The sequence below is a fragment of the Martes martes genome, assembly GCF_963455335.1.
Source record: "Martes martes genome assembly, chromosome: 18".
Classification (NCBI taxonomy): domain Eukaryota; kingdom Metazoa; phylum Chordata; class Mammalia; order Carnivora; family Mustelidae; genus Martes; species Martes martes.
In genome coordinates, this window is record NC_137906.1 from 21,286,785 (window position 1) to 21,305,871 (window position 19,087).

General features: G+C 46.5%; 1 protein-coding gene across 1 annotated transcript; it reads left to right on the forward strand.

Annotated features, from left to right (window-relative positions):
• Positions 1 to 2,447: 2,447 nt before the first annotated feature.
• ZNF689 (zinc finger protein 689) lies at positions 2,448 to 10,793 on the forward strand. The gene is made up of 3 exons (XM_080831042.1): positions 2,448 to 2,986; positions 3,250 to 3,363; positions 4,899 to 10,793. Exons 1-3 carry the CDS (start codon positions 2,782 to 2,784, stop codon positions 6,080 to 6,082), a joined length of 1,503 nt encoding a protein of 500 aa, XP_080687168.1. The 5' UTR covers positions 2,448 to 2,781; the 3' UTR covers positions 6,083 to 10,793.
• Positions 10,794 to 19,087: the final 8,294 nt, after the last annotated feature.

Below are 19,087 nucleotides of genomic sequence, written 5' to 3' on the forward strand. Positions count from 1 at the left end.
CTTATGTGGCCTCTTGTTGTGTAGATTCCCTAGATCTTCTCCATCCTTGTCTACAGTGGGAAGCCTTCAAGAAGAGCCCTGCTTGTCCCTATGCCCAAGATGGATCCAGGAATTTATACAGAAAAGGAGCAAGAACCTTAATGCTCTCACATTAAGTCCTGAGTGCTTCTCTCTCCAGAATGTTTCCCTATAGTTAAGAGCCTCCAACTCTGCCTGATTCCTAGGTCCTACATTAGGAGTTCCCACCAAGATGATGGCAAGCCAGGACTTTCCAGCCCAGGGCCAAATGGGGCCTTTCCAGCCAGGGCCAAAGGGCTAGGCTGCACCTCAGCCCAGCCTGCTCTCCCCTTTCCTGCATGTGGGAAGAGGGCTCAGCACCTTTTCATCTCAGTAGTAAATCATCCTTCCTGTTCAATGTCAGCATCATTGACAGCATATCATTACCATTCGGGCAATATGTCCACAGATTTCTTTCCAGTCTTCTGTTTAGTCACTTTCTTCCAAATTAAATGGTTTGCTCTCCATTGGCCTTTGTATTCCCTTAGCAGTCTAAGTTTACCATCTTATTTCTCCAAACTGAATTATGTATAGACAGAAAGCTTAGACACAAAGCTATCGGTTTGCCCTGCAAACAAACTACCAGAGTAATTTTCTGAAAACATCATCGGAAGGTAAATCACTCTTCTGGACTGATTTGGAGCTCCCCAGTGTGCAGGGTGAAGCCGTCCAATATCTGGTGCCAACCTATGTGATCAATCCTTCAGTTTTACCCTAACAGTATTTTGTGCTGCACAGAAAGTGTCCTCATTCCCGCCACAGTCAGAACTTTCCTGAATTCCTGCCTTTGTACCAGAGATGGCCGTGGAATTCAGCTGTTTATTCAACAGATGTACACTGAGCACCACTGCCCTTCCCAAACCCTACCCATTCATAGACCAAACTCATTTTCCACCTGATGTATCAATCTGGAAAGTCATTCAGAGGGGACTCTGTCTTACTCATTTTGACAAGCTTGACATTCCGCTTGCTCCCCCAGTAGTTTGTTCAATAAACCATCACTATGCTTGGGACAGAGTAGAACTCAATGTTCACTGCAGTTGTGTGTGTGTGTGTGTGTGTGTGTGTGTGTGTTTCCTACTTCCTCTGTTCAAAGTCAATCTTCCTTGGAATCTCTTAACGACCTATGTTATCTTGTGAATTCCTGACATGTTGTCTTAGGCTTTGGGATAGTGTTTTTGTTTTTGTTTTTGTTTTTTGAGAGAGAACAGAACAGAGCAAGCAGGGAGGGAGAGGGTGGAGCAGACTCTCCGCTGAGCAGGGAGCCCAATGTCCAGCTTGATCCCAGGACCCTGAGATTATGACTGGAGCAGAAGGCAGATGTCCAGACGACTGAGCCACCCAGGCTCTCCGTGGTGTAATGTTTTGCCCATAGTAGGTGCTTTGAAAAAAATTTAATGTGTTGGAGAGATAATGTATGTCACCGATGAAGTATGTAGTAAGTGGCATATTGCTGACCCTCGAATCCCCTGGGAGATGACCCTGAGCTGGTAAAACCCTGCACACTTACACAGGAGCCCGGGGCTGATGGAGTCCGGGCTGACTGGTTCCATCAGCAATTTTCTTAACGTCTTTCACGGACATGCTTACAGCACTGTTTTTAGTTGTAAATGCATATGCCTCAGTCAACTAGAAACTCCATTCAGAGCGTGGTGCATGACTTATTTCCAAACTGCCTAGAGCTACGCTTTGTACATTGGACAGATGCCATGTAAACAAAGTATGGTGAGATGTGCAGAAGAGTGAGCCTGAGAAGAGGCCAGGAGCTCAGACTGTTGAGTTGACAAGCGAATTCGGATAGTAGGGGGAAGGGAGCCGAGTTCAGCGGTTTGGATAAAGGCCGGGTCAGCCCCGGGTTTAAATCCTTGTTCCTTCTCTTTACTAACAGTATCCCTCTGAGATTTTCCTTATCAGTAGAACCGGATGATGACCATCACTTAACACAATGGTAGCAAAGAAAAAAAAAGACGAAATGTGTAACAGGGGAACGGTGCCTGCGCGCGGGAAATGCCAACGTTAATTTCCCTCCCAAAAGGGCAACAAGGAAATTGTCCAATTCTCAGAGAGCCACCCGGGGTAATCTCAGCCCCGGGTTGGCCGGAGTGGCTCCGTCACTCAAATCATTCCGTCCCTCAGCGGGGCAGCGCCTGCCAGAGAACGGGGGCCTGTCACTGACGCCGGGCCAGCTCGCCGCCGCTCGCCGCCGCCCGCCTCTAAGCTGGCTGCAGGCACCTGGCGCAGAAGGTCGGCTTCCTGCCCTTACGCTTCCGTTGGCTTCGTTCAAACAGGCCGCTTTCGCCAGCGGCCAATCAGAACGCTCGATCTTCGGTCGCCGCCCAATGAGCGCGCGGAATGGGGGAAAAAAGGGCGTGAAGCCCAATCGCAGCGCCATCACACTTGAGGGCAAAGAGGTTAGGAAGCCGGCATGGCGCTCCGGTCAATAAAATCGATAGCTGGAAGCTGCCTGTGTTCCAGGCTAAGGCGGTGCGGTAGCAGCGCCGCCATCTTCCCCGAAGGCATCTTCCGGTGCCTTTCCCCCAAGTTCGGGCAGGAGTTGCCTGAATAACAGCAAAAGGTTTCCGTTAGCCCCGCAGGGCGGCCGATTCCGATTCCCTCAGGGCCTCCCCAGGCACGCTCAGCCCCGGTGCGGCGGGGGCTCCCAAATCCCGGGGTCCGCCAGGGGTCCGGGCCGGGGAAGGCCGTGGCGCCGGCTTCTGGGGTCCAATGGCGCCACCTTCGGCTCCGCTCTCCGCGCGGGGACCAGGAGAGCCCGTTCCCGGCCGGAGAAGGGGAAGGAGGCCGAGGGCGGTGAAGTTCGCAGACGTGGCCGTGTACTTCTCCCCGGAGGAGTGGGGCTGTCTGCGGCCCGCGCAGAGGGCCCTGTACCGGGACGTGATGCGGGAGACCTACGGCCACCTGGGCGCGCTCGGTGAGGCCCGGCCCAGTTCGCTTCCGCGGGGCCCGAAGGGTTGGAGGATCTTAGGTCGGGCGGTGGGTGAAGGCGTAGGGCGGGGGTGGGGGAGGAGAGGGGGAGCGGAGGCCGACCGCGGGGAGTTCAGAGTGTCCAGAGATCTGGCCGTGACCAGGTTGTGTCAGGGGAGGAGGCCCTGGGCTTGTCAGGAGATTACACCGGGTAGATCTTCACCCAGCCTTATCTAGAAGCTGGACGTCTGACTGGTTCTCCTTCCCCAGGGTGCTCAGGTCCCAAACCAGCCCTCATCTCCTGGTTGGAACGAAATACCGATGATTGGGAACCGGCTGCCTTGGATCCGCAGGAGTGCCCAAGGGGGTTAACAGTCCAAAGAAGTGAGTGAAAAATGCCCGAGCAGGGCCTGCAGCCTCTAAACTTGTCTAGAATGTTAGTGGCCACGGGTACCCATGCTCTAATGCTTTATTTACTGATTGTTTTCACAGCTTCAGGGTCTTGTCTCTCTGATGGTGTTGGGTGGGTCCCACCATAGGGTGATTTACATGTCAGTTTGCAAACTAAGGGTCTGCAGTTCTCTATTGCGTGAATGAATCTGTTAGCTTTTAAAAGGAGCTACCCTCTGGCCTCCTTCTCAGGATCCCTGAACCCAGTCTGCTCTGTACTGTGCTCTGAGACACAAGATACCTCCCTGAGTTTCTGGATTTTGGTTGAAGGGATTTCATGGGGAACAGCAGCCTGGGGGTGCAGAGCCCTCTTTTCTGCCCTTTTGGCGGGGTGACTCCTAATCAGTGCAGGAATCTACACTCTCCCGGGGATCAAACAGGGCTCTCCTTAATGCCCCTCAGGGAGAAGGGCCCCGGATCCACCCGTGGGGCTGGATGTAAGCATCTGGACTGACGTTTCTGTGCTAGATTCTCTGACACTGGGGCTCTCTTTCCAAGATAGTTCCTTACTAAGTGATACTTCCTTACTAAAATGACACTTCCTTACTAAAAACCTTTCTGTTTTTCCACGGTAGGTTGTCAAATGGCTGTCAGTTATCTCTGAGTCACTTGGGGAACTTGGTTAAAAAAAAAAAAAAAATACAGATTCCTAGGGGCACCTGGGTGGCTCAGTCGGTTAAGCATCGGCCTTTGGCTCAGGTCATGATCCTGGAGTCCTGGGATCAAGCCCCACATCAGGGTTTCTGCTCGGTGGGAGCCTGCTTCTCCCTCTCTCTTTGCCTGCAGCTCCCTCTGCTTGTGCACACTCTCTCTGTCAAATAAATGAATAAAATCTTTAAAAAAAAATAGAGATTCCTGGACCCAAAACTGTTGATTTACTCCGATGGATGTCTAGCACTTTGTATTTCTCTTTTAACAGCCCCAGCAGGTTGGCATGCATGTTTAAGTTTGAGAACCATTGGATAAAATAGAGTTCATGGTCCTGAATGGCAGTGGTTCTGAGGATGTCGTTCTCAGACCAGCCTCAGCATCACCCGGAAAAGAATCAGATACAAATTCTTGGGCCCCATCCCAGACCTGCTGAACCCAAAATTGTTTCAGTGAGCCATCCAAATGATTCTGATCACCATAACATTTGAGAACCACTGGCTTAGAGGGCCTTATCACCTAGTCCCTGCCAGCCCATATCTCATGTTCCTACTTCCTGCCTTATACTTACCGCTTCAAAAACTTAATTTCTCAAGCCTGCAGAACCTGCAAGAAACACTTCCCGACTTCTCCAGATGGAGCTGGGGACTCCTGGAATATCCTCCCCGTTTCTGTAGTGGTTGTGTCACAGTGGGATGTCTGTGGCACTAACACTCCCTGAAGACGGGTTGAGTGTCTTCACCTTCTAACCTATAACACTGCCATAGGCAAGGGCAGGGGCCCTGTATTTGTTAAATTAATGTCTCCCTGTGTGTCCATAGAAACCAGAACCAGAAAGAAGAACGGAGAGAAGGAAGTGTTCCCACCTAAGGAGGCCCCCCGAAAGGGCAAGCGAGGCCGGCGGCCCAGCAAACCCCGACTAATCCCCAGGCAGACCTCTGGGGGCCCCATCTGCCCGGACTGTGGTTGCACCTTCCCTGACCGGCTGGCCCTGGAGAGCCACAAGTGTGCCCAGAATCTGAAAAAGCCTTACCCTTGCCCGGACTGCGGGCGCCGCTTCTCCTACCCCTCCCTGCTGGTCAGTCACCGGCGGGCACACTCTGGTGAGTGTCCCTACGTTTGTGACCAGTGTGGCAAGCGCTTCTCCCAGCGCAAGAACCTCTCGCAGCACCAGGTCATCCACACGGGCGAGAAGCCCTACCACTGCCCTGACTGCGGCCGCTGCTTCCGGAGGAGCCGGTCCCTGGCCAATCACCGGACCACGCATACCGGCGAGAAACCCCACCAGTGCCCCAGCTGTGGCCGGCGCTTTGCCTACCCCTCCCTGCTGGCCATCCACCAGCGCACGCACACGGGCGAGAAGCCCTACACCTGCCTGGAATGCAGCCGCCGCTTCCGACAGCGCACCGCGCTCGTCATCCACCAGCGCATCCACACGGGCGAGAAGCCCTACCCGTGCCCGGACTGCGAGCGGCGCTTCTCCTCGTCCTCCCGCCTGGTCAGCCACCGGCGGGTGCACTCCGGCGAGCGTCCCTACGCCTGCGAGCACTGCGAGGCCCGCTTCTCCCAGCGCAGCACGCTGCTCCAGCACCAGCTCTTGCACACGGGGGAGAAGCCCTACCCCTGCCCGGACTGCGGCCGCGCCTTCCGGCGGAGCGGCTCCCTGGCCATCCACCGCAGCACGCACACCGAGGAGAAGCTGCACGCCTGCGAGGACTGCGGCCGCCGCTTCGCCTACCCCTCACTCCTGGCCAGCCACAGGCGTGTGCACTCCGGAGAGCGGCCATACGCCTGCGACCTATGCTCTAAGCGCTTCGCCCAGTGGAGCCACCTGGCACAGCACCAGCTCCTGCACACGGGGGAGAAGCCCTTCCCCTGCCTGGAGTGCGGCCGTTGCTTCCGCCAGAGGTGGTCTCTGGCCGTCCACAAGTGTAGCCCCAGAGCCCCAAACTGCGGCCCCAGAGCTGCTGCAGGGGGCGCCGCCCAGAAGGGCAGTGCCCTTTAGTACAGGAAGGTCGGTAGATTTTCATTTCATTTCACGGAGGGGCTCAGGGAAGGGAAGGTGAAGCCCCGGGTCATACAAGGCAGAGGCAGAAGGAACACCCAGGTCTCCTGCGATGGCGACCTGAACTTGAGTCTGTCTCACCACACTGGCTGCCTTACCGGATGTGTCTAGAACAGTCCTGTTAGGACGGGTGACATCACGTGGTTGTTTTCCAGGCTACCCTATCCCAAAAGAATTTCTGTGTGTGGATATCAGGGCTGAAAGTTCTCCCATCCATTTTAGGGGCTGTTTGCTTTTCTAGTTCCAGCGTACAGTCGGTAGGGGGGGGCAGTATCTTGCCCTCCTTTGCCCCGTCCTCCATACCAGGTTTAAACAAACCTGGTTTAGCCCCTTTTCTTCAACACTCCTGCCAAGTGGTTTTTTTTTGTTTTTTTTTTTTTTTTTTACCCTTGCTTTAAAACCTCCCTTGACAGGGAGCTCACTACCTCACAAGGCAGGTCATTTCGTTGTGGGATAGCTCTGATCTTTAGAAGGCGGTTAAGTACCACCTTCTCCTTCCCTAGAAGCCTAGCCCAGAGTATGTAATACTTCATCAACATGACAGCATTTCAGATAACTTAACCACAACTGCTTTGCCCACGTTTTCAGGTTAAACAGCATGATTTGGTCAATTGTTCCTTAAAGACAGGGTTTCAGTTCCCACACGTGATCTCTCTCCAAACAGGTGTTGGTTTTTCAGTGTCCCTTTTAAAGGGTCATCCAAAAATAAGCCAGCACCACAGTGTACAGTGCACACCTCCTTGGTCTCTACTTATTTTAACAGCTCTAGATTGCACTGAATTTGGGGGTGGTGACATTGGAGCAGGGCTTCATTGGGTTACGGAGACGTAAATACCTAAGCTTTTTTTTTTTTTTTTTTTTTAACCACATACTGTGAAGCTAAGTCTTCTGCCCCCTGTGTTTGGAAAATTGATTCAAGTTGGGTCTGGGACATAGACAAAGTGAGTTTTGGGAGAAGACTGATTTTAAGGAGAAGCAGGGGAGCTATGGTCTAGCAGCAAGAGGTAAAACTGGGACCAGCTTACACTTCATCCAGGGGATTTGGATTAGTTTCAGGTAGCTAGTGGCTAGAAAATCCTTGAGAACTGGGTCTCACTCCTCCCTAATTCTCAACCGAATAAAGAGACATCAGCACAGACCCTTCCGTGAGTCCTCAGTCAACATTTTTTTCATAAAGTGAGGTGAGGCCATCCAAGGAGGGTAGAAAGCCAAGTACTTGAATACAGGGCAGGAGGAATCTACAGCCATCTAGTTGTGTTTATGCCTGCCTTCCTCACAGAAGCTCCCCAAAGCAATGGCAGCAACATGTCTTAACCTTTGATATGCCTCCCTGGCACCTGCCCCTGAGTAGATGCTCAATAAAGCTTTACCGCATTAAATGAACAAGGCCTACCACTTTGCCTTGGGTAGCTGCACCAAATTGGAGTTTCCAAACATGGCTTCTCTCCTATTCAACAGCTGGAGTGAGTCATGTTCCTACCCCTGTTGCTTGTTCCTTCAGCTCTCCTAATCTCAGCCCTAAAGTGGGAGAGCAGCTGGGGGGATGCAGTGTTTGTAATTACCTCTGTTCTGGTATTTAGCAAGATGCATTGTAACTATTTGTCTGTTTCTCCTTGGATGAATGGATGAGCTGCCCCAAGACAGGGGTCATACCAGATTGGGTCTCATTAAAATGTCGATAAATGGTGTTCCTTGTGGAATCCCTGTTTATAAACTGTAAGTCTAGGTCCTTGACTGGGTAAAAATTTTTACTCGACAGAGACCTGCCCTGTCCTAACAGCTATTCGAATGTGTGCCTAGCTCTGTATTAGAGGTGGCCGTTCTACTCTTATCACCAGGCTGACCCAACCCTGCCTAGGAATTTTGTAACTTTTCTTTGGGCCTGGACTGTGAGTCATAAGGCTTGGAAGGCCAAGTTCCAGGGTGTGTGCAGTCAGTGGAGTGACAGTTTCCTAGGTTCCCTAAGGCTTCAGTCCCAGCGTCCATTCCTGACCAGCTGTGATCCCGGCCCTGTTTTCAGTGGGAGATCCCAGTATCCTTCTAATTCATTCCCCTTCTGTTTCAGGTAGTTTGAGTTTCTGTTACTTGCAACCCAAAGAATGAACTAATCCACCCTCCCATATTAATTTATCACCCATGAGCTGCAAAGAGGGGAAAATTGCAGGCTACCTACAGGGGCCAGCACACCCTTCCTGATCTCCAACCTCAGTGAGCCTTCAGTATGACTTAAGTCTTCCCTACATCCTTAACCAGTGAATACCTTCTCTTTCACTAAGAAACCTAAGGTTTCAGATAGGAGCTCTTAACATTGCATTCCCCACTTTGGCCAGTATTTTCACTTAGGCGCGACGCTCACCAACACAGCTATGCTCATGATTTCCCCTATTGCCCTCTCGGGGACTTTGCTACATCTGTTATTCTTCCTCTCCTCTTAGTTTTATGGTTTCAGAGCCCCTCTCTTTTCTGGAACACACACATGCCAGTCTAAAATCTGTCTTTAAGATTTTATTTTTTTAAAGATTTTATTTATTTGACAGAGAGAGGGAGATCACAATTAGACAGAGAGACAGGCAGAGAGAGGGAAGCAGCCTCCCCACTGAGCAGAGCCTGATGCAGGGCTTGATCTCAGGACCCTGAGATCATGACCAGAGCCGAAGGGAGAGGCTTGACCCTCTGAGCCACCCAGGCGCTCCTAAGATTTTGTTTTTAAGTAATGCCTACACCCCACATGGGGCTCAAAGTCACAGCCCCAACATCAAGAATCGCATGGTCTACCAACTGAGGCCACCAGGCACCCCTCAGCTAAATTTCTTGAAACAGTAGCCTGCATTCACTGTGTTCTTTGGCCTACTGCAGTAGTGTTATAGCCACCGTGTTGAGCATTTACCATGGGCCAGGTACTGTGTAAAGCACTTTACATACATTCCCATGTAATGTGGATGAGAACCACACAAAGTAGTTGTTACGAGATGTGCTCCCATGTGTGTCTCGCACTGCCCCACACTTGCTGTGTAGGCCAAAAATGCAAGGCCTTGCCTTCAACAAATGGTCAGATGAGCGGATTCCAGACCTAGAGGCTCCTGAATGAGGAAAAGTTGAGTCCCTTGATGAAGGACTACGTTATATTGGCGAAGACATGCTGTATACGTTCCCTCGAGCCTTTTCCAAATGCACCTGCAGCCATTTCCCAGGGTGGCAGGGCACGGGAAAAGGGGAAGTAACTAGAGTTTTCAGGGCTTACTGGACGTTGGATCTAGACACATCCTAATTCTTGGAGATCCAAAACATCACTGTAGTTCACCAGGCACTGGACTCATGAAGATCAGGCGTGTGCAGAAAAGGACTAACTCAGCAGACCCAGGCTGCTCAAACCCTGCACATTCCAAAGAAAGCTCATCTTCAGAACTAGCACCTGGCTCCTTCCTGGGAGGTAAATTCTGAGCCCTTGTACTATTTTGCCTGATGAGGGTGTTCCTGTACACTGGAGGCCTTGAGTCATGTGGTACCAGTCTGACCAGATGAGTTTATCCTAACAATGTGGTTTATGATGAATGCCTGTCTTTGCTCTGGGAGACGGAGTCTGAGCAGCTGAGGTCAGTCATGTGAGTCTCCATGTCTGTGTAACTGACTCCCCAATAAAAACCCTAGACACCAAGGCTTGGGTGAGTTTCTCCACTTGGCAACAGTTCACACATATTGTCACGAGTCATTGTTGGGAGAATAAAGGGCAACTCCATGGGACAAGGACACCTGCAAGTTTGTAAATTCGTGTCTGGTTTCTCCTAGACTTTGTCCCATGCACCTTTATCCTTTGCTGATTTTAATCTGTATCCTTTTCCTTTAATAAGCTATAACCTAGAGTACAGGGGGAAAAGAAAAAAAGACAAGGCCCTGACTACTCGTTTACTCTTCCCCCAGCCATTTCTTGGGGTTGTGTTTGCATTAAGCAACCGCGAGGGAGAAGCAGTGTCTCTATGTGGGACAAAGAGCAGCTTGCTTACTACTTACCATAAAGCACCAGGTTCCCCAAGTTCATTGTTCCTCCTCCACAGTGCCACTCGCTGTGTGCCCGGCATGCATCAGGCCCCTCCATGTTGCCAGGGGGGCTTGGGAGGCAAAAGAGCCGATACAAACATGATGCTCCGTTGGCTTGTGCCATAAATAAGGCCTTTTGTCCATGACACTGGCATCTCTTGTCTTCTGCCAGCATCCGTGAAACAATGGGTAACCTTAAATTACACACCTGACAGTAGGTATTATTTCCCTTTAATAGATGAGGGAACTGAGGCTCATTAATAATATTAAATAACTTGTCCAGGATCACGTATCTGGTAAACCTAAGGGCCAGGATTCCAAGCCAGGTCTGCCTCCAAAGCTGGCTGCTACACGAGGTACTACTCCACCGAAACTGTCCCTTAAGACACCTCAGGACTTTGTTAGCAAATCGATAATTTAATTTTTATCTTATTTATCTTAGTTTTCCAACTGATGCGCTTTCATAACTTGGCTTTCATGCTCCATTTTCTTCTAGTGTTCCTGGTGCCTCTTGTGGTTCCTTCTAGTGTGCACATGTAGGAATTCCTTCTCGGCATTTCTTGGGAAATGTATACATTTTCCCAAGTTCCAAGAGCAACTGGTCAAGAAACCAGGAAAATGCAAAAAAAAAAAAAAATGTATCACGACTGTCCTGCGAATTAAAGCTTAACAGCAAACACAGAGAAGGGGCATCTGGGTGGCTCAGTAAGTTAAGCATCTGCCTTCAGCTCGGGTCACGGTCCCAGGGTCATGGGATTGAGCCCTGCATCCAGCTTGTTTCTTGGAGGGGAGCCTGCTTCTCCCACTCCCTCTCTCACTGTCAAATAAATAAATAAAATCTTTTAAAAAAATAAATAGAGAGGTTACTGGTTTAGGGGTCATCAAAAACAAGACCAGGAAACACTCCTACAGAGTTGAAAGTGAAAGGCAACATACCTGTGAAAGGGACAGAAGCACCCAGAATAAAAGATGTCACCACAGGATCGGGTCATCTTGCCTGTAGCTGTGGCCTTGTGGTAAGTCTGCGTTCCTGGGCCTGCCGGCTGCTAACCAGGAGTCAGTCTTGCAAATAAAATATTCCATTCACAGGCTACTTTGTACAAATCTCCTACAAATGGTGTTCAAGAAGTAAGTTTTGGAAGTAAAAAAAGTTGATCTCTTACATTGCTGTGGAAGTTCCAAAACTGCGGGGTTTTTTGTGGTAAAATATAAAATTTACTATGCAGTTCAGTGGCATTAAGTACATTCACAATGTTGTACAACCCGTGACTATATCCAGAACTTTTTCACCAATTTCAATAGTTGTTACCAAATTGCTTTCCAAGGAGGTGGTATGAATTTACACTCCCATCAGCAGTATGTGTGACTGCCTCCACCTCCTGAAACACGGCGCATCGTTCATCCCTTCATTCAACAAGTATCTAGGGCAACGGCCACAGGCCATGCAATGTTCTAGGAGATGGAAATGCAACAGTGGACAATATAGTCTTTGCCCTCATGGAGATTCCAGGCTAAAGAAAAAGATAAACCATTATCAGGAAGTGCTCAGTGCAGGATGAGGGGATGAGTGACGAGGGGGACTATTTTGGGACAGAAGTGTCAGCAAACTTCTTCCCCCTGCCCACCCTCTTCAGCAAACCCTCCCCCCGCCATCAGTAAACTTTTTGATCCTTGCTCATCTGAAAGCTGAAAAATACCATCATGCAATTCTATGTTGCATTCCCCTGTTACAAGTGATTATATTTTCAAAATGCTTTAAGATGTGAATTGCCATTTATATTGTTTATCTATTCTTCTGTTGTTAGCCTTTGGCTTCTGCATTTGTAGTTCTTTAGCAAGAAATGAGTCCTTTGGAATATAATTTGGAATATAATATTTTTCTCAATTTGTCATTCTATATTGACTTAATGATTTTTTGCTACATACTCTTTCTTTATGCAGGTTTTCACCCCTTGTTCTTTGAAAGTTATACGTTCTTTTGGAAGTTACTCATAAATTTTCAACACATATTTAAGTCTAACATTTCTCATTATCTGTATGCCTCCTTTTATTTTATTTTTAGTATTTTTCTAGCAAAATGCCACAATTTTCATTATTCAGTGCCACATGTTGTGCTTTGACTCCTATCATTTCCTCCAAGTTCATCTGGAAAGCGTGGCCATTTGGTGGGGGACTGCACAAAATATGGAACACTTCACGAATTTGCGGGTCATCCGTGAGCAGTGGCCATGCTAATCTTCTCTGTATCATTCTGATTTTAGTATATGTGCTCTGTAACTGCCTATTTTTTTTTAAGATTTTTATTTATTTATTTATTTGACAGACAGAGATCACAAGTAGGCAGAGAGAGAGGAGGAAGCAGGCTCCCTGCTGAGCAGAGAGCCCGATGTGGGGCTCGATTCCAGGACCCTGAGATCATGACCTGAGCCGAAGGCAGAGGCTTTAACCCACTGAGCCACCCAGGCACCCCTGTAATATGCCTATTTTTAAATTTATTTTTTATTTTTTTTTTAGAGAGAGTGATAAATGGAGGAGGGACAGCGGGAGAGAGAGAGAGAATCCCAAGCAGGCTCCACACCCAGTGTGAGCCCCATGCAGGACTTGATCTCACCATCCCAAGATCCTGAGATCCCAACTTGAGCAAAAATGAAAAGTGGGTCACTTAACTGATTGAGCCACCAAGGTGCTCCTGCCTATTTTTAATCTAAAATGAAAAATACTAGGGCACCTGGGTGGCTCAGTCAGTTAAGCATTGGATACTAGGTACTCACCTTTCACTTTTATTGTACACAGTATAGTATTTTCACAGGGACTTGCTAAAGGATTTAAAAGGTTTTAGCTTTTGAAGGAAAAAAATCTAATGAACAAAATCTCCAAACTATAAGCAAAACATAAGGACCTTACATTTTCACTTAAGTCATTATACTCCCACTTAGGTCACAGTGGACACTCCTGTGCAACTGAAGGATGGAAGGATTACATGACAGGAATTTATTAAATGAGAGAAAATGTCCTTCCAGAAACAAACCCTTGTATTTATGATCAAGTGATTTTCTTTTCTTCCTTTTTTTTTCTTTTAAGATTTTATTTGAGACAGAGAGAGCATGAATAAGGGGAGGAACAGAAGGAGAGGCAGAAGCAGGCTCCTCACTGAAGAGGAAACTGGATGTGGGGCTGCTCCCAGGATCCTGGGATCATGACCTCAGCAGAAGGCAGGCACTTGAGTGACTGAGCCACCCAGGCCCCCACTTCTTTCTTTTCCAGTAGGCTCCATGCCCAATGTGAGGCTTGAACTCATGACCCTCAGATCAAGAGTCCCATGCCCTACCAACTGAGCCAGCCAGGCACCCCTGTGACCAACTGATTTTCAACAGAATTGCCAAGACAATTCAAAAAGTGAAACCGTCTTTTCAACAAATGGTGTGGGGACTAGATATGCACATACAAAAGAATGAAGCTGGATCCCTACCTTCAACCATATATAAAAATTAATTTGGGGTATCTGGCTGGCTCTGTTGGTTAAGTGTCTGCCTTCGGCTCAGGTCATGATCTCAGGGTCCTGGAATCAAGCCCTGCATCAGGCTCCTCACTCAGCAAGGAGTCTGCTCGTCCCTCTGCCCCTCTACCCACTTGTGCTCTCTCTCTCAAATAAATAAATAAAATCTTTAAAAAAAATTAACTCAATGTGGACAAACCATAGACCTAAATGTAAGAGCTAAAACTATAAAACTCTTTTTTTTTTTTTAATTTATTTATTTGTTAGAGAGAGAGAGCGAGCGAGCACAGGCAGACAGAGTGGCAGGCAGAGGCAGAGGGAGAAGCAGGCTCCCCGCCGAGCAAGGAGCCCGATGTGGGACTCGATCCCAGGACGCTGAGATCATGACCTGAGCTGAAGGCAGCTGCTCAACCAACTGAGCCACCCAGGCGTCCCAAAACTATAAAACTCTTAATAGTAAAGGCAGATGTCAGTCTTTGTGACTTGGATCAGATAATGGTTTCTTAGCTTTGACACAAAAAGCACAGATGATGAAAGATAAAAATAGATTCACTGATTTCATCAAAATTAAAACTTGAGCTTCAAAAGATATCCTGAAGAGAATTGAAAGACAGTCTACTGAATGGGAGAAAGTTCTTTCCAAAAGATATATCTGAAAAGGGGTTTGAGTCTACAATATATTTTAAAAACTCTTACACTGATACCAGAGCTAGACAAAGACATTATAAGAAAATTATAGACCACTATCCCATACAAAAATTGATAGAAAAATCCTCAAAAAATACTAGCAAACCAAAGCAGCATATTAGAAGGGTTGTACACTATGACCAGGATATATTCCTGGAATACAAGAAGGCTTCAACAGATGAAAGTCAGTCAATGTACTATGCCACAATAATAGGACAAAATGATCAAAAAATGATGATCTCAACACAGAAAAAGAATTTGACAAAACTAAACATGACAAAAACATGAAAAAAAAACCAAACTCTTGATACATTCGATATAGAAGAAAACTTCCTCAACATGATAAAGGCCATAGATGAACAATCCACACCTAACATCACACTCAGTGGGGAAAGGTAGAAAACTTTCCCCCTAGAATCAGGAACAAGACAAAGATGCCCAGGATTTTGTTCTCGCTTTTTTAATATTTTACTTATTTTTTTAAAGTCAGCTCCTCACCCAAAGTGGGGCTCGAACCCATGACCCCAAGATCAAGAGTCGTATACTCTCTATCAACTGAGCCAGCCAGGAGCCCCAAGGATGTCAACTTTTGCCACCTCTTTTCAATACTGTATCGTAAGTTCTAGCTAGAGCAATGAGGCAATATAAAGAAACAGAAGGTATCCAAAGTGGAAAGGAAGAAGTAAAATGATCTCTATTCACAGATGACAGGATCTTATATCTAAAAACCCTAGAGAGTCCACACACACGAACTGTCGGAGCTAAGAAATAAACTTAGCAAAGTGGCAAGGTGCAAAACCAACACACAAAAATCAGTTGCATTTCTATAGATCAGCAATGAACAATCCAGAAGAGCGATTAGGAAAGTAATTCCATTTACAGTAGCATTAAACAGAATAAAATACTTAGGAATGAATTTTACTAAGGAGGCAAAAGACTTGTACACTGGAAACTACAACATACTGCTGAAAGAAATTAAAGACTTACACACACGGAAAGACGCCTTGCGTTCATGGATTAGAAGGCTTACTATTGTTAAGATGGCCACAATACTGAAAGAAATCTACAGATTCAATGTAACCAAATCAAAATCACAAAGGTGACAAAGTTTTGAAAGACAGGTGGCAGTTGCCAAATATTATGAACAAATATATATGTTATGACAAATATATATATTATGAACAAATATTATTTGGCAGTTGCCAAATAAATGCCACTTCATTGTATGTTTTTAAAAATGGTTATTCATGCCTTGTCTGGACAATATCCAGCTTGCTTCTCTTTTCTTTTTCCCCATTTTATTTTGAAAGTTTTCAAATGTAAAGCTGAAGGAATTTCACAGTGACTACCCCCCATACACACCACCTCATTCTAGCGTTAACATTTTACTGTACTTACTTCATTGCATTAACTATCCACCTCTATTCCAGTCCACTTTATTTTTTGGATGCAGTTCAAAAAAATTGTCAACATCAGTACACGTTACCCTGAACACTTCAGCATGCACATCATTAACTAGAGCTCAGTATCTGCTTTATGTATTTTTTTAGTTAAACTGACATAGAGGGGCGCCTGGGTGCCTCAGTTGGTTAAGCGTCCGCCTTTGGCTCAGGTCATGATCCCAGGGGTCCTGGAATCAAGTTCTGGTTCAGGCTCTGTGCTCAGCAGTGAATCTGCTTCTCCCTCTGCCTCTGAGTCCTCTCGTGCTCTTTCTTTCAAGTAAGTAAATAAAATCTTAAAAAACAAACTGCCATAGAATAAAATGCAAACAAACTTCAAGTGTGTATCTGCTGAGTGTTGACAATGCTTACACCCAGAACCTTGATCAAGATATAGAATATTACCATCATCCTGGTTAAAACCATCTACATTCCGCCAGAGTAGTCCTACAGTGTGTATTCTCCTGTCCACGGCTTCTTTCATTCAGCATAATCTCTTTGAGTAATGCTTTTTGCAGATCTTCAGTTCTTGAATTCAGAGCTGGGAGAATGCTCCCATACCCAAGACAGTGCTTGACAAAGCTCAGAAACAGCTCCCCAGTAATGCTACCTGGATTAGTTTCCAATTGCTACTATAAGAAATTACCAAACTAGGTGCTTTAAAATAACACAAACTTACTATCTTACAATTCTGTAGGCCAAAAGTCTGAAAATGGGTCTTCCAGGACTAAAATCAAGGTGTTAGCAAGGTTGCATTTGGCCATCTCTAGAGGAGAATCCTTTCCTTGCCTTTTCCAGCCTCTAGAGGCTGCCCAAAGCCCTTGGTTTGTGTCCCCTTTCCAGCAATCCATCACTCCCATCTGTTTTGTTGTCATATCTTCTTCGGCTTTCATCTTCCTGCCTCCTCCCTCTCTTCTTTCGTTTATATAAATTAACTCAATGAAAAAAGTTCCTTCAGTCATCTGATGGCAGACTTCACTGTCACAACAGAAGTGGGCTTGTAGATCCAGAAACTACCATTTTCATGCAGGAACCACAGCGCCAGATCATCATGGCTCATGTTTTCATCTTTGGTTTGCCACTGAGGAGCAAAAGTGTACTTGGAGTGCTGGCTTCTTTCGATTTTTTTTTTAAAAGATTTTATTTGAGAGTAAATGAGAGAGAGAAAAGAGAGAGAGCATGAGTGGGGGAAGGAGCAGAGGAGAAAGGGAGAAGGAGCAGAGGAGAAAGGGAGAAGCAAACTTCCTACAGAGCAGGGAGCCTGATGTGGGGCTCGATCCCGGGACTCTGGGACCATGACCAGAGCTGAAGGCAGATGCTTAACCGACTGAGTCACCCAAGAGCCCTTTATTTCGATTTTCTTCATCATTTTCCTGAGGGAGGCATCATGATGGGTCCTGTATTTAATGACAGTTCTGACCTTCTTGGTACATTTTAGCCATGTTGCTGCAAACCAGCTCCAAGCCCAGAAGAGCCTCCTGTCTCCCTTTTAAAAGGATCATTGTGATTACATTAGATCCACTGGGATAATTCAAGATAGTCTTCTGATCTGAAAATCTTTAGCTTGATCATATCTGCAAAGTTCTGTTTGCCAATATAACATATTCACAGGTTTCAGGGATTAGAACATGGACATCTTTGGTGTCCCTTACTCGGTTTGCCAGGCCACCTGAATAAATAAAAGACCTTAAGCCATGCTTCTCAAAACAGAGTAGCTTGAGGATACAAAATAAATATCATATATCTTCTGGATATATCAATGCTTCTTGTGGATCTGGGAGAAAATCTTTTTTTTTTTTTTAAGATTTTATTTATTTATTTGACAGAGATCACAAGTAGGCAGAGAGGCAGGCAGAGAGAAAGGGAAGCAGGCTCCCTGCTGAGTAGAAAGCCCGATGCGGGGCTCAATCCCAGGACCCTGGGATCATGACCTGAGCCGAAGACAGAGGCTTTAACCCACTGAGCCACCCAGGCGCCCCGGGAGAAAATCTTAATTAATAAATGGCTTAAGACACTAGCCTTCCCTTTGAATCAGCAATTCTGCTTCTAGAATTTTATTGTACAGACATGCTCATATATGTGCCTAAAGAAATATATCTAAGGATGTGACTTACGTATTTTATGATAGTAAGACGGGAAACCAATTAATAGCTCATCAATGGAAAATGAACTAAATAAACTGTTTCATCCATACAGTGGAACACTAGGTATGCAGCCATTAAAAAAGCGATCTATATGTGCTGAAATTAAACAAACTATAAGATGTATCAAGTGAGAAAAGAAAGCAAAGTGAACAGTGTGTTTATTATGCTACTTACAAAAAGAAAAAAAGTGTATGTTTTTAAAAAGTGTATGTTTTTAAGTACCTAAATTATCTCCAGAAGGACACAAGAAGCTGGTAACAGAGGTTGCCTCTAGGAAGGGGAAGGAAGACTAGAGGGAGGAGACTTTTTAAAAAAGATTTTATTTATTTATTTGACAGACAGAGATCACAGGTAGGCAGAGGCAGGCAGAGAGAGAGAGAGAGGGAGGCAGGCTCCCCGCTGAGCAGAGAGCCCGATGCGGGGCTCGATCCCAGGACCCTGGGATCATGACCTGAGCCGAAGGCTGAGGCTTTAACCCACTGAGCCACCCAGGCACCCCAACTTTTTGTTTTTTTAATTGAAGCATAACACACATACGTAAGTGTGCAGGTCAATTCTCACAAACAGAACACATCTGTGTAACCAGAGCCTAGATCAAGAAACAGAATATTGGGGTGCCTGGGTGGCTGTTAGTTAAGCATCTGCCTTTGGCTCAGGTCATGATCCCAGGGTCCTGGGATTGAGCCCCGCATTGGGCTCTCTGCTCAGCAGGGAGCCTGCTTCTCACTCTCCCTCTGCATGCTGTTCCTTCTACTTTTGTTCTCTGTCAAATAAATAAATAAAATCTTAAAAAAAAAAAAGAAGAATATTATCAGTACTTTACAAACAAAAAACTTGGGTTAGCAATAACTTTGATAGTTTTGCCAGATTTTATATTTTATATAAGTGGAATCTCATATTACATATCATTTTGCGTCTGGCTTCTTTTGCTCAACAGCGCGTCTGCAGGATTCATCCATATTATGCATGTAGTTCTAGATCACTCATTCTCTATTTCTGAATAGTATTCTGTGAATAGCATTCCCATGAATATTGCACAATATTTTTATTCATTTTCCTACTGTTGTGGGTAGTTTCCTGATTTTGGCTATTGCAGCTAGTGTTGCTGTGACCGTTTGAGCACGTCTTTCAGTAAATATACCTA

Bases quoted from the DNA above. Each gene is read 5' to 3' on its own strand.
- ZNF689 (XM_080831042.1), top strand. From the start codon at position 2,782: ATGGCGCCACCTTCGGCTCCGCTCTCCGCGCGGGGACCAGGAGAGCCC. The intron at 2,987-3,249 runs GTGAGGCCCGGC...CTCCTTCCCCAG, and splicing joins CGGCCACCTGGGCGCGCTCG to GGTGCTCAGGTCCCAAACCA. The intron at 3,364-4,898 runs GTGAGTGAAAAA...GTGTGTCCATAG, and splicing joins GGGGTTAACAGTCCAAAGAA to AAACCAGAACCAGAAAGAAG.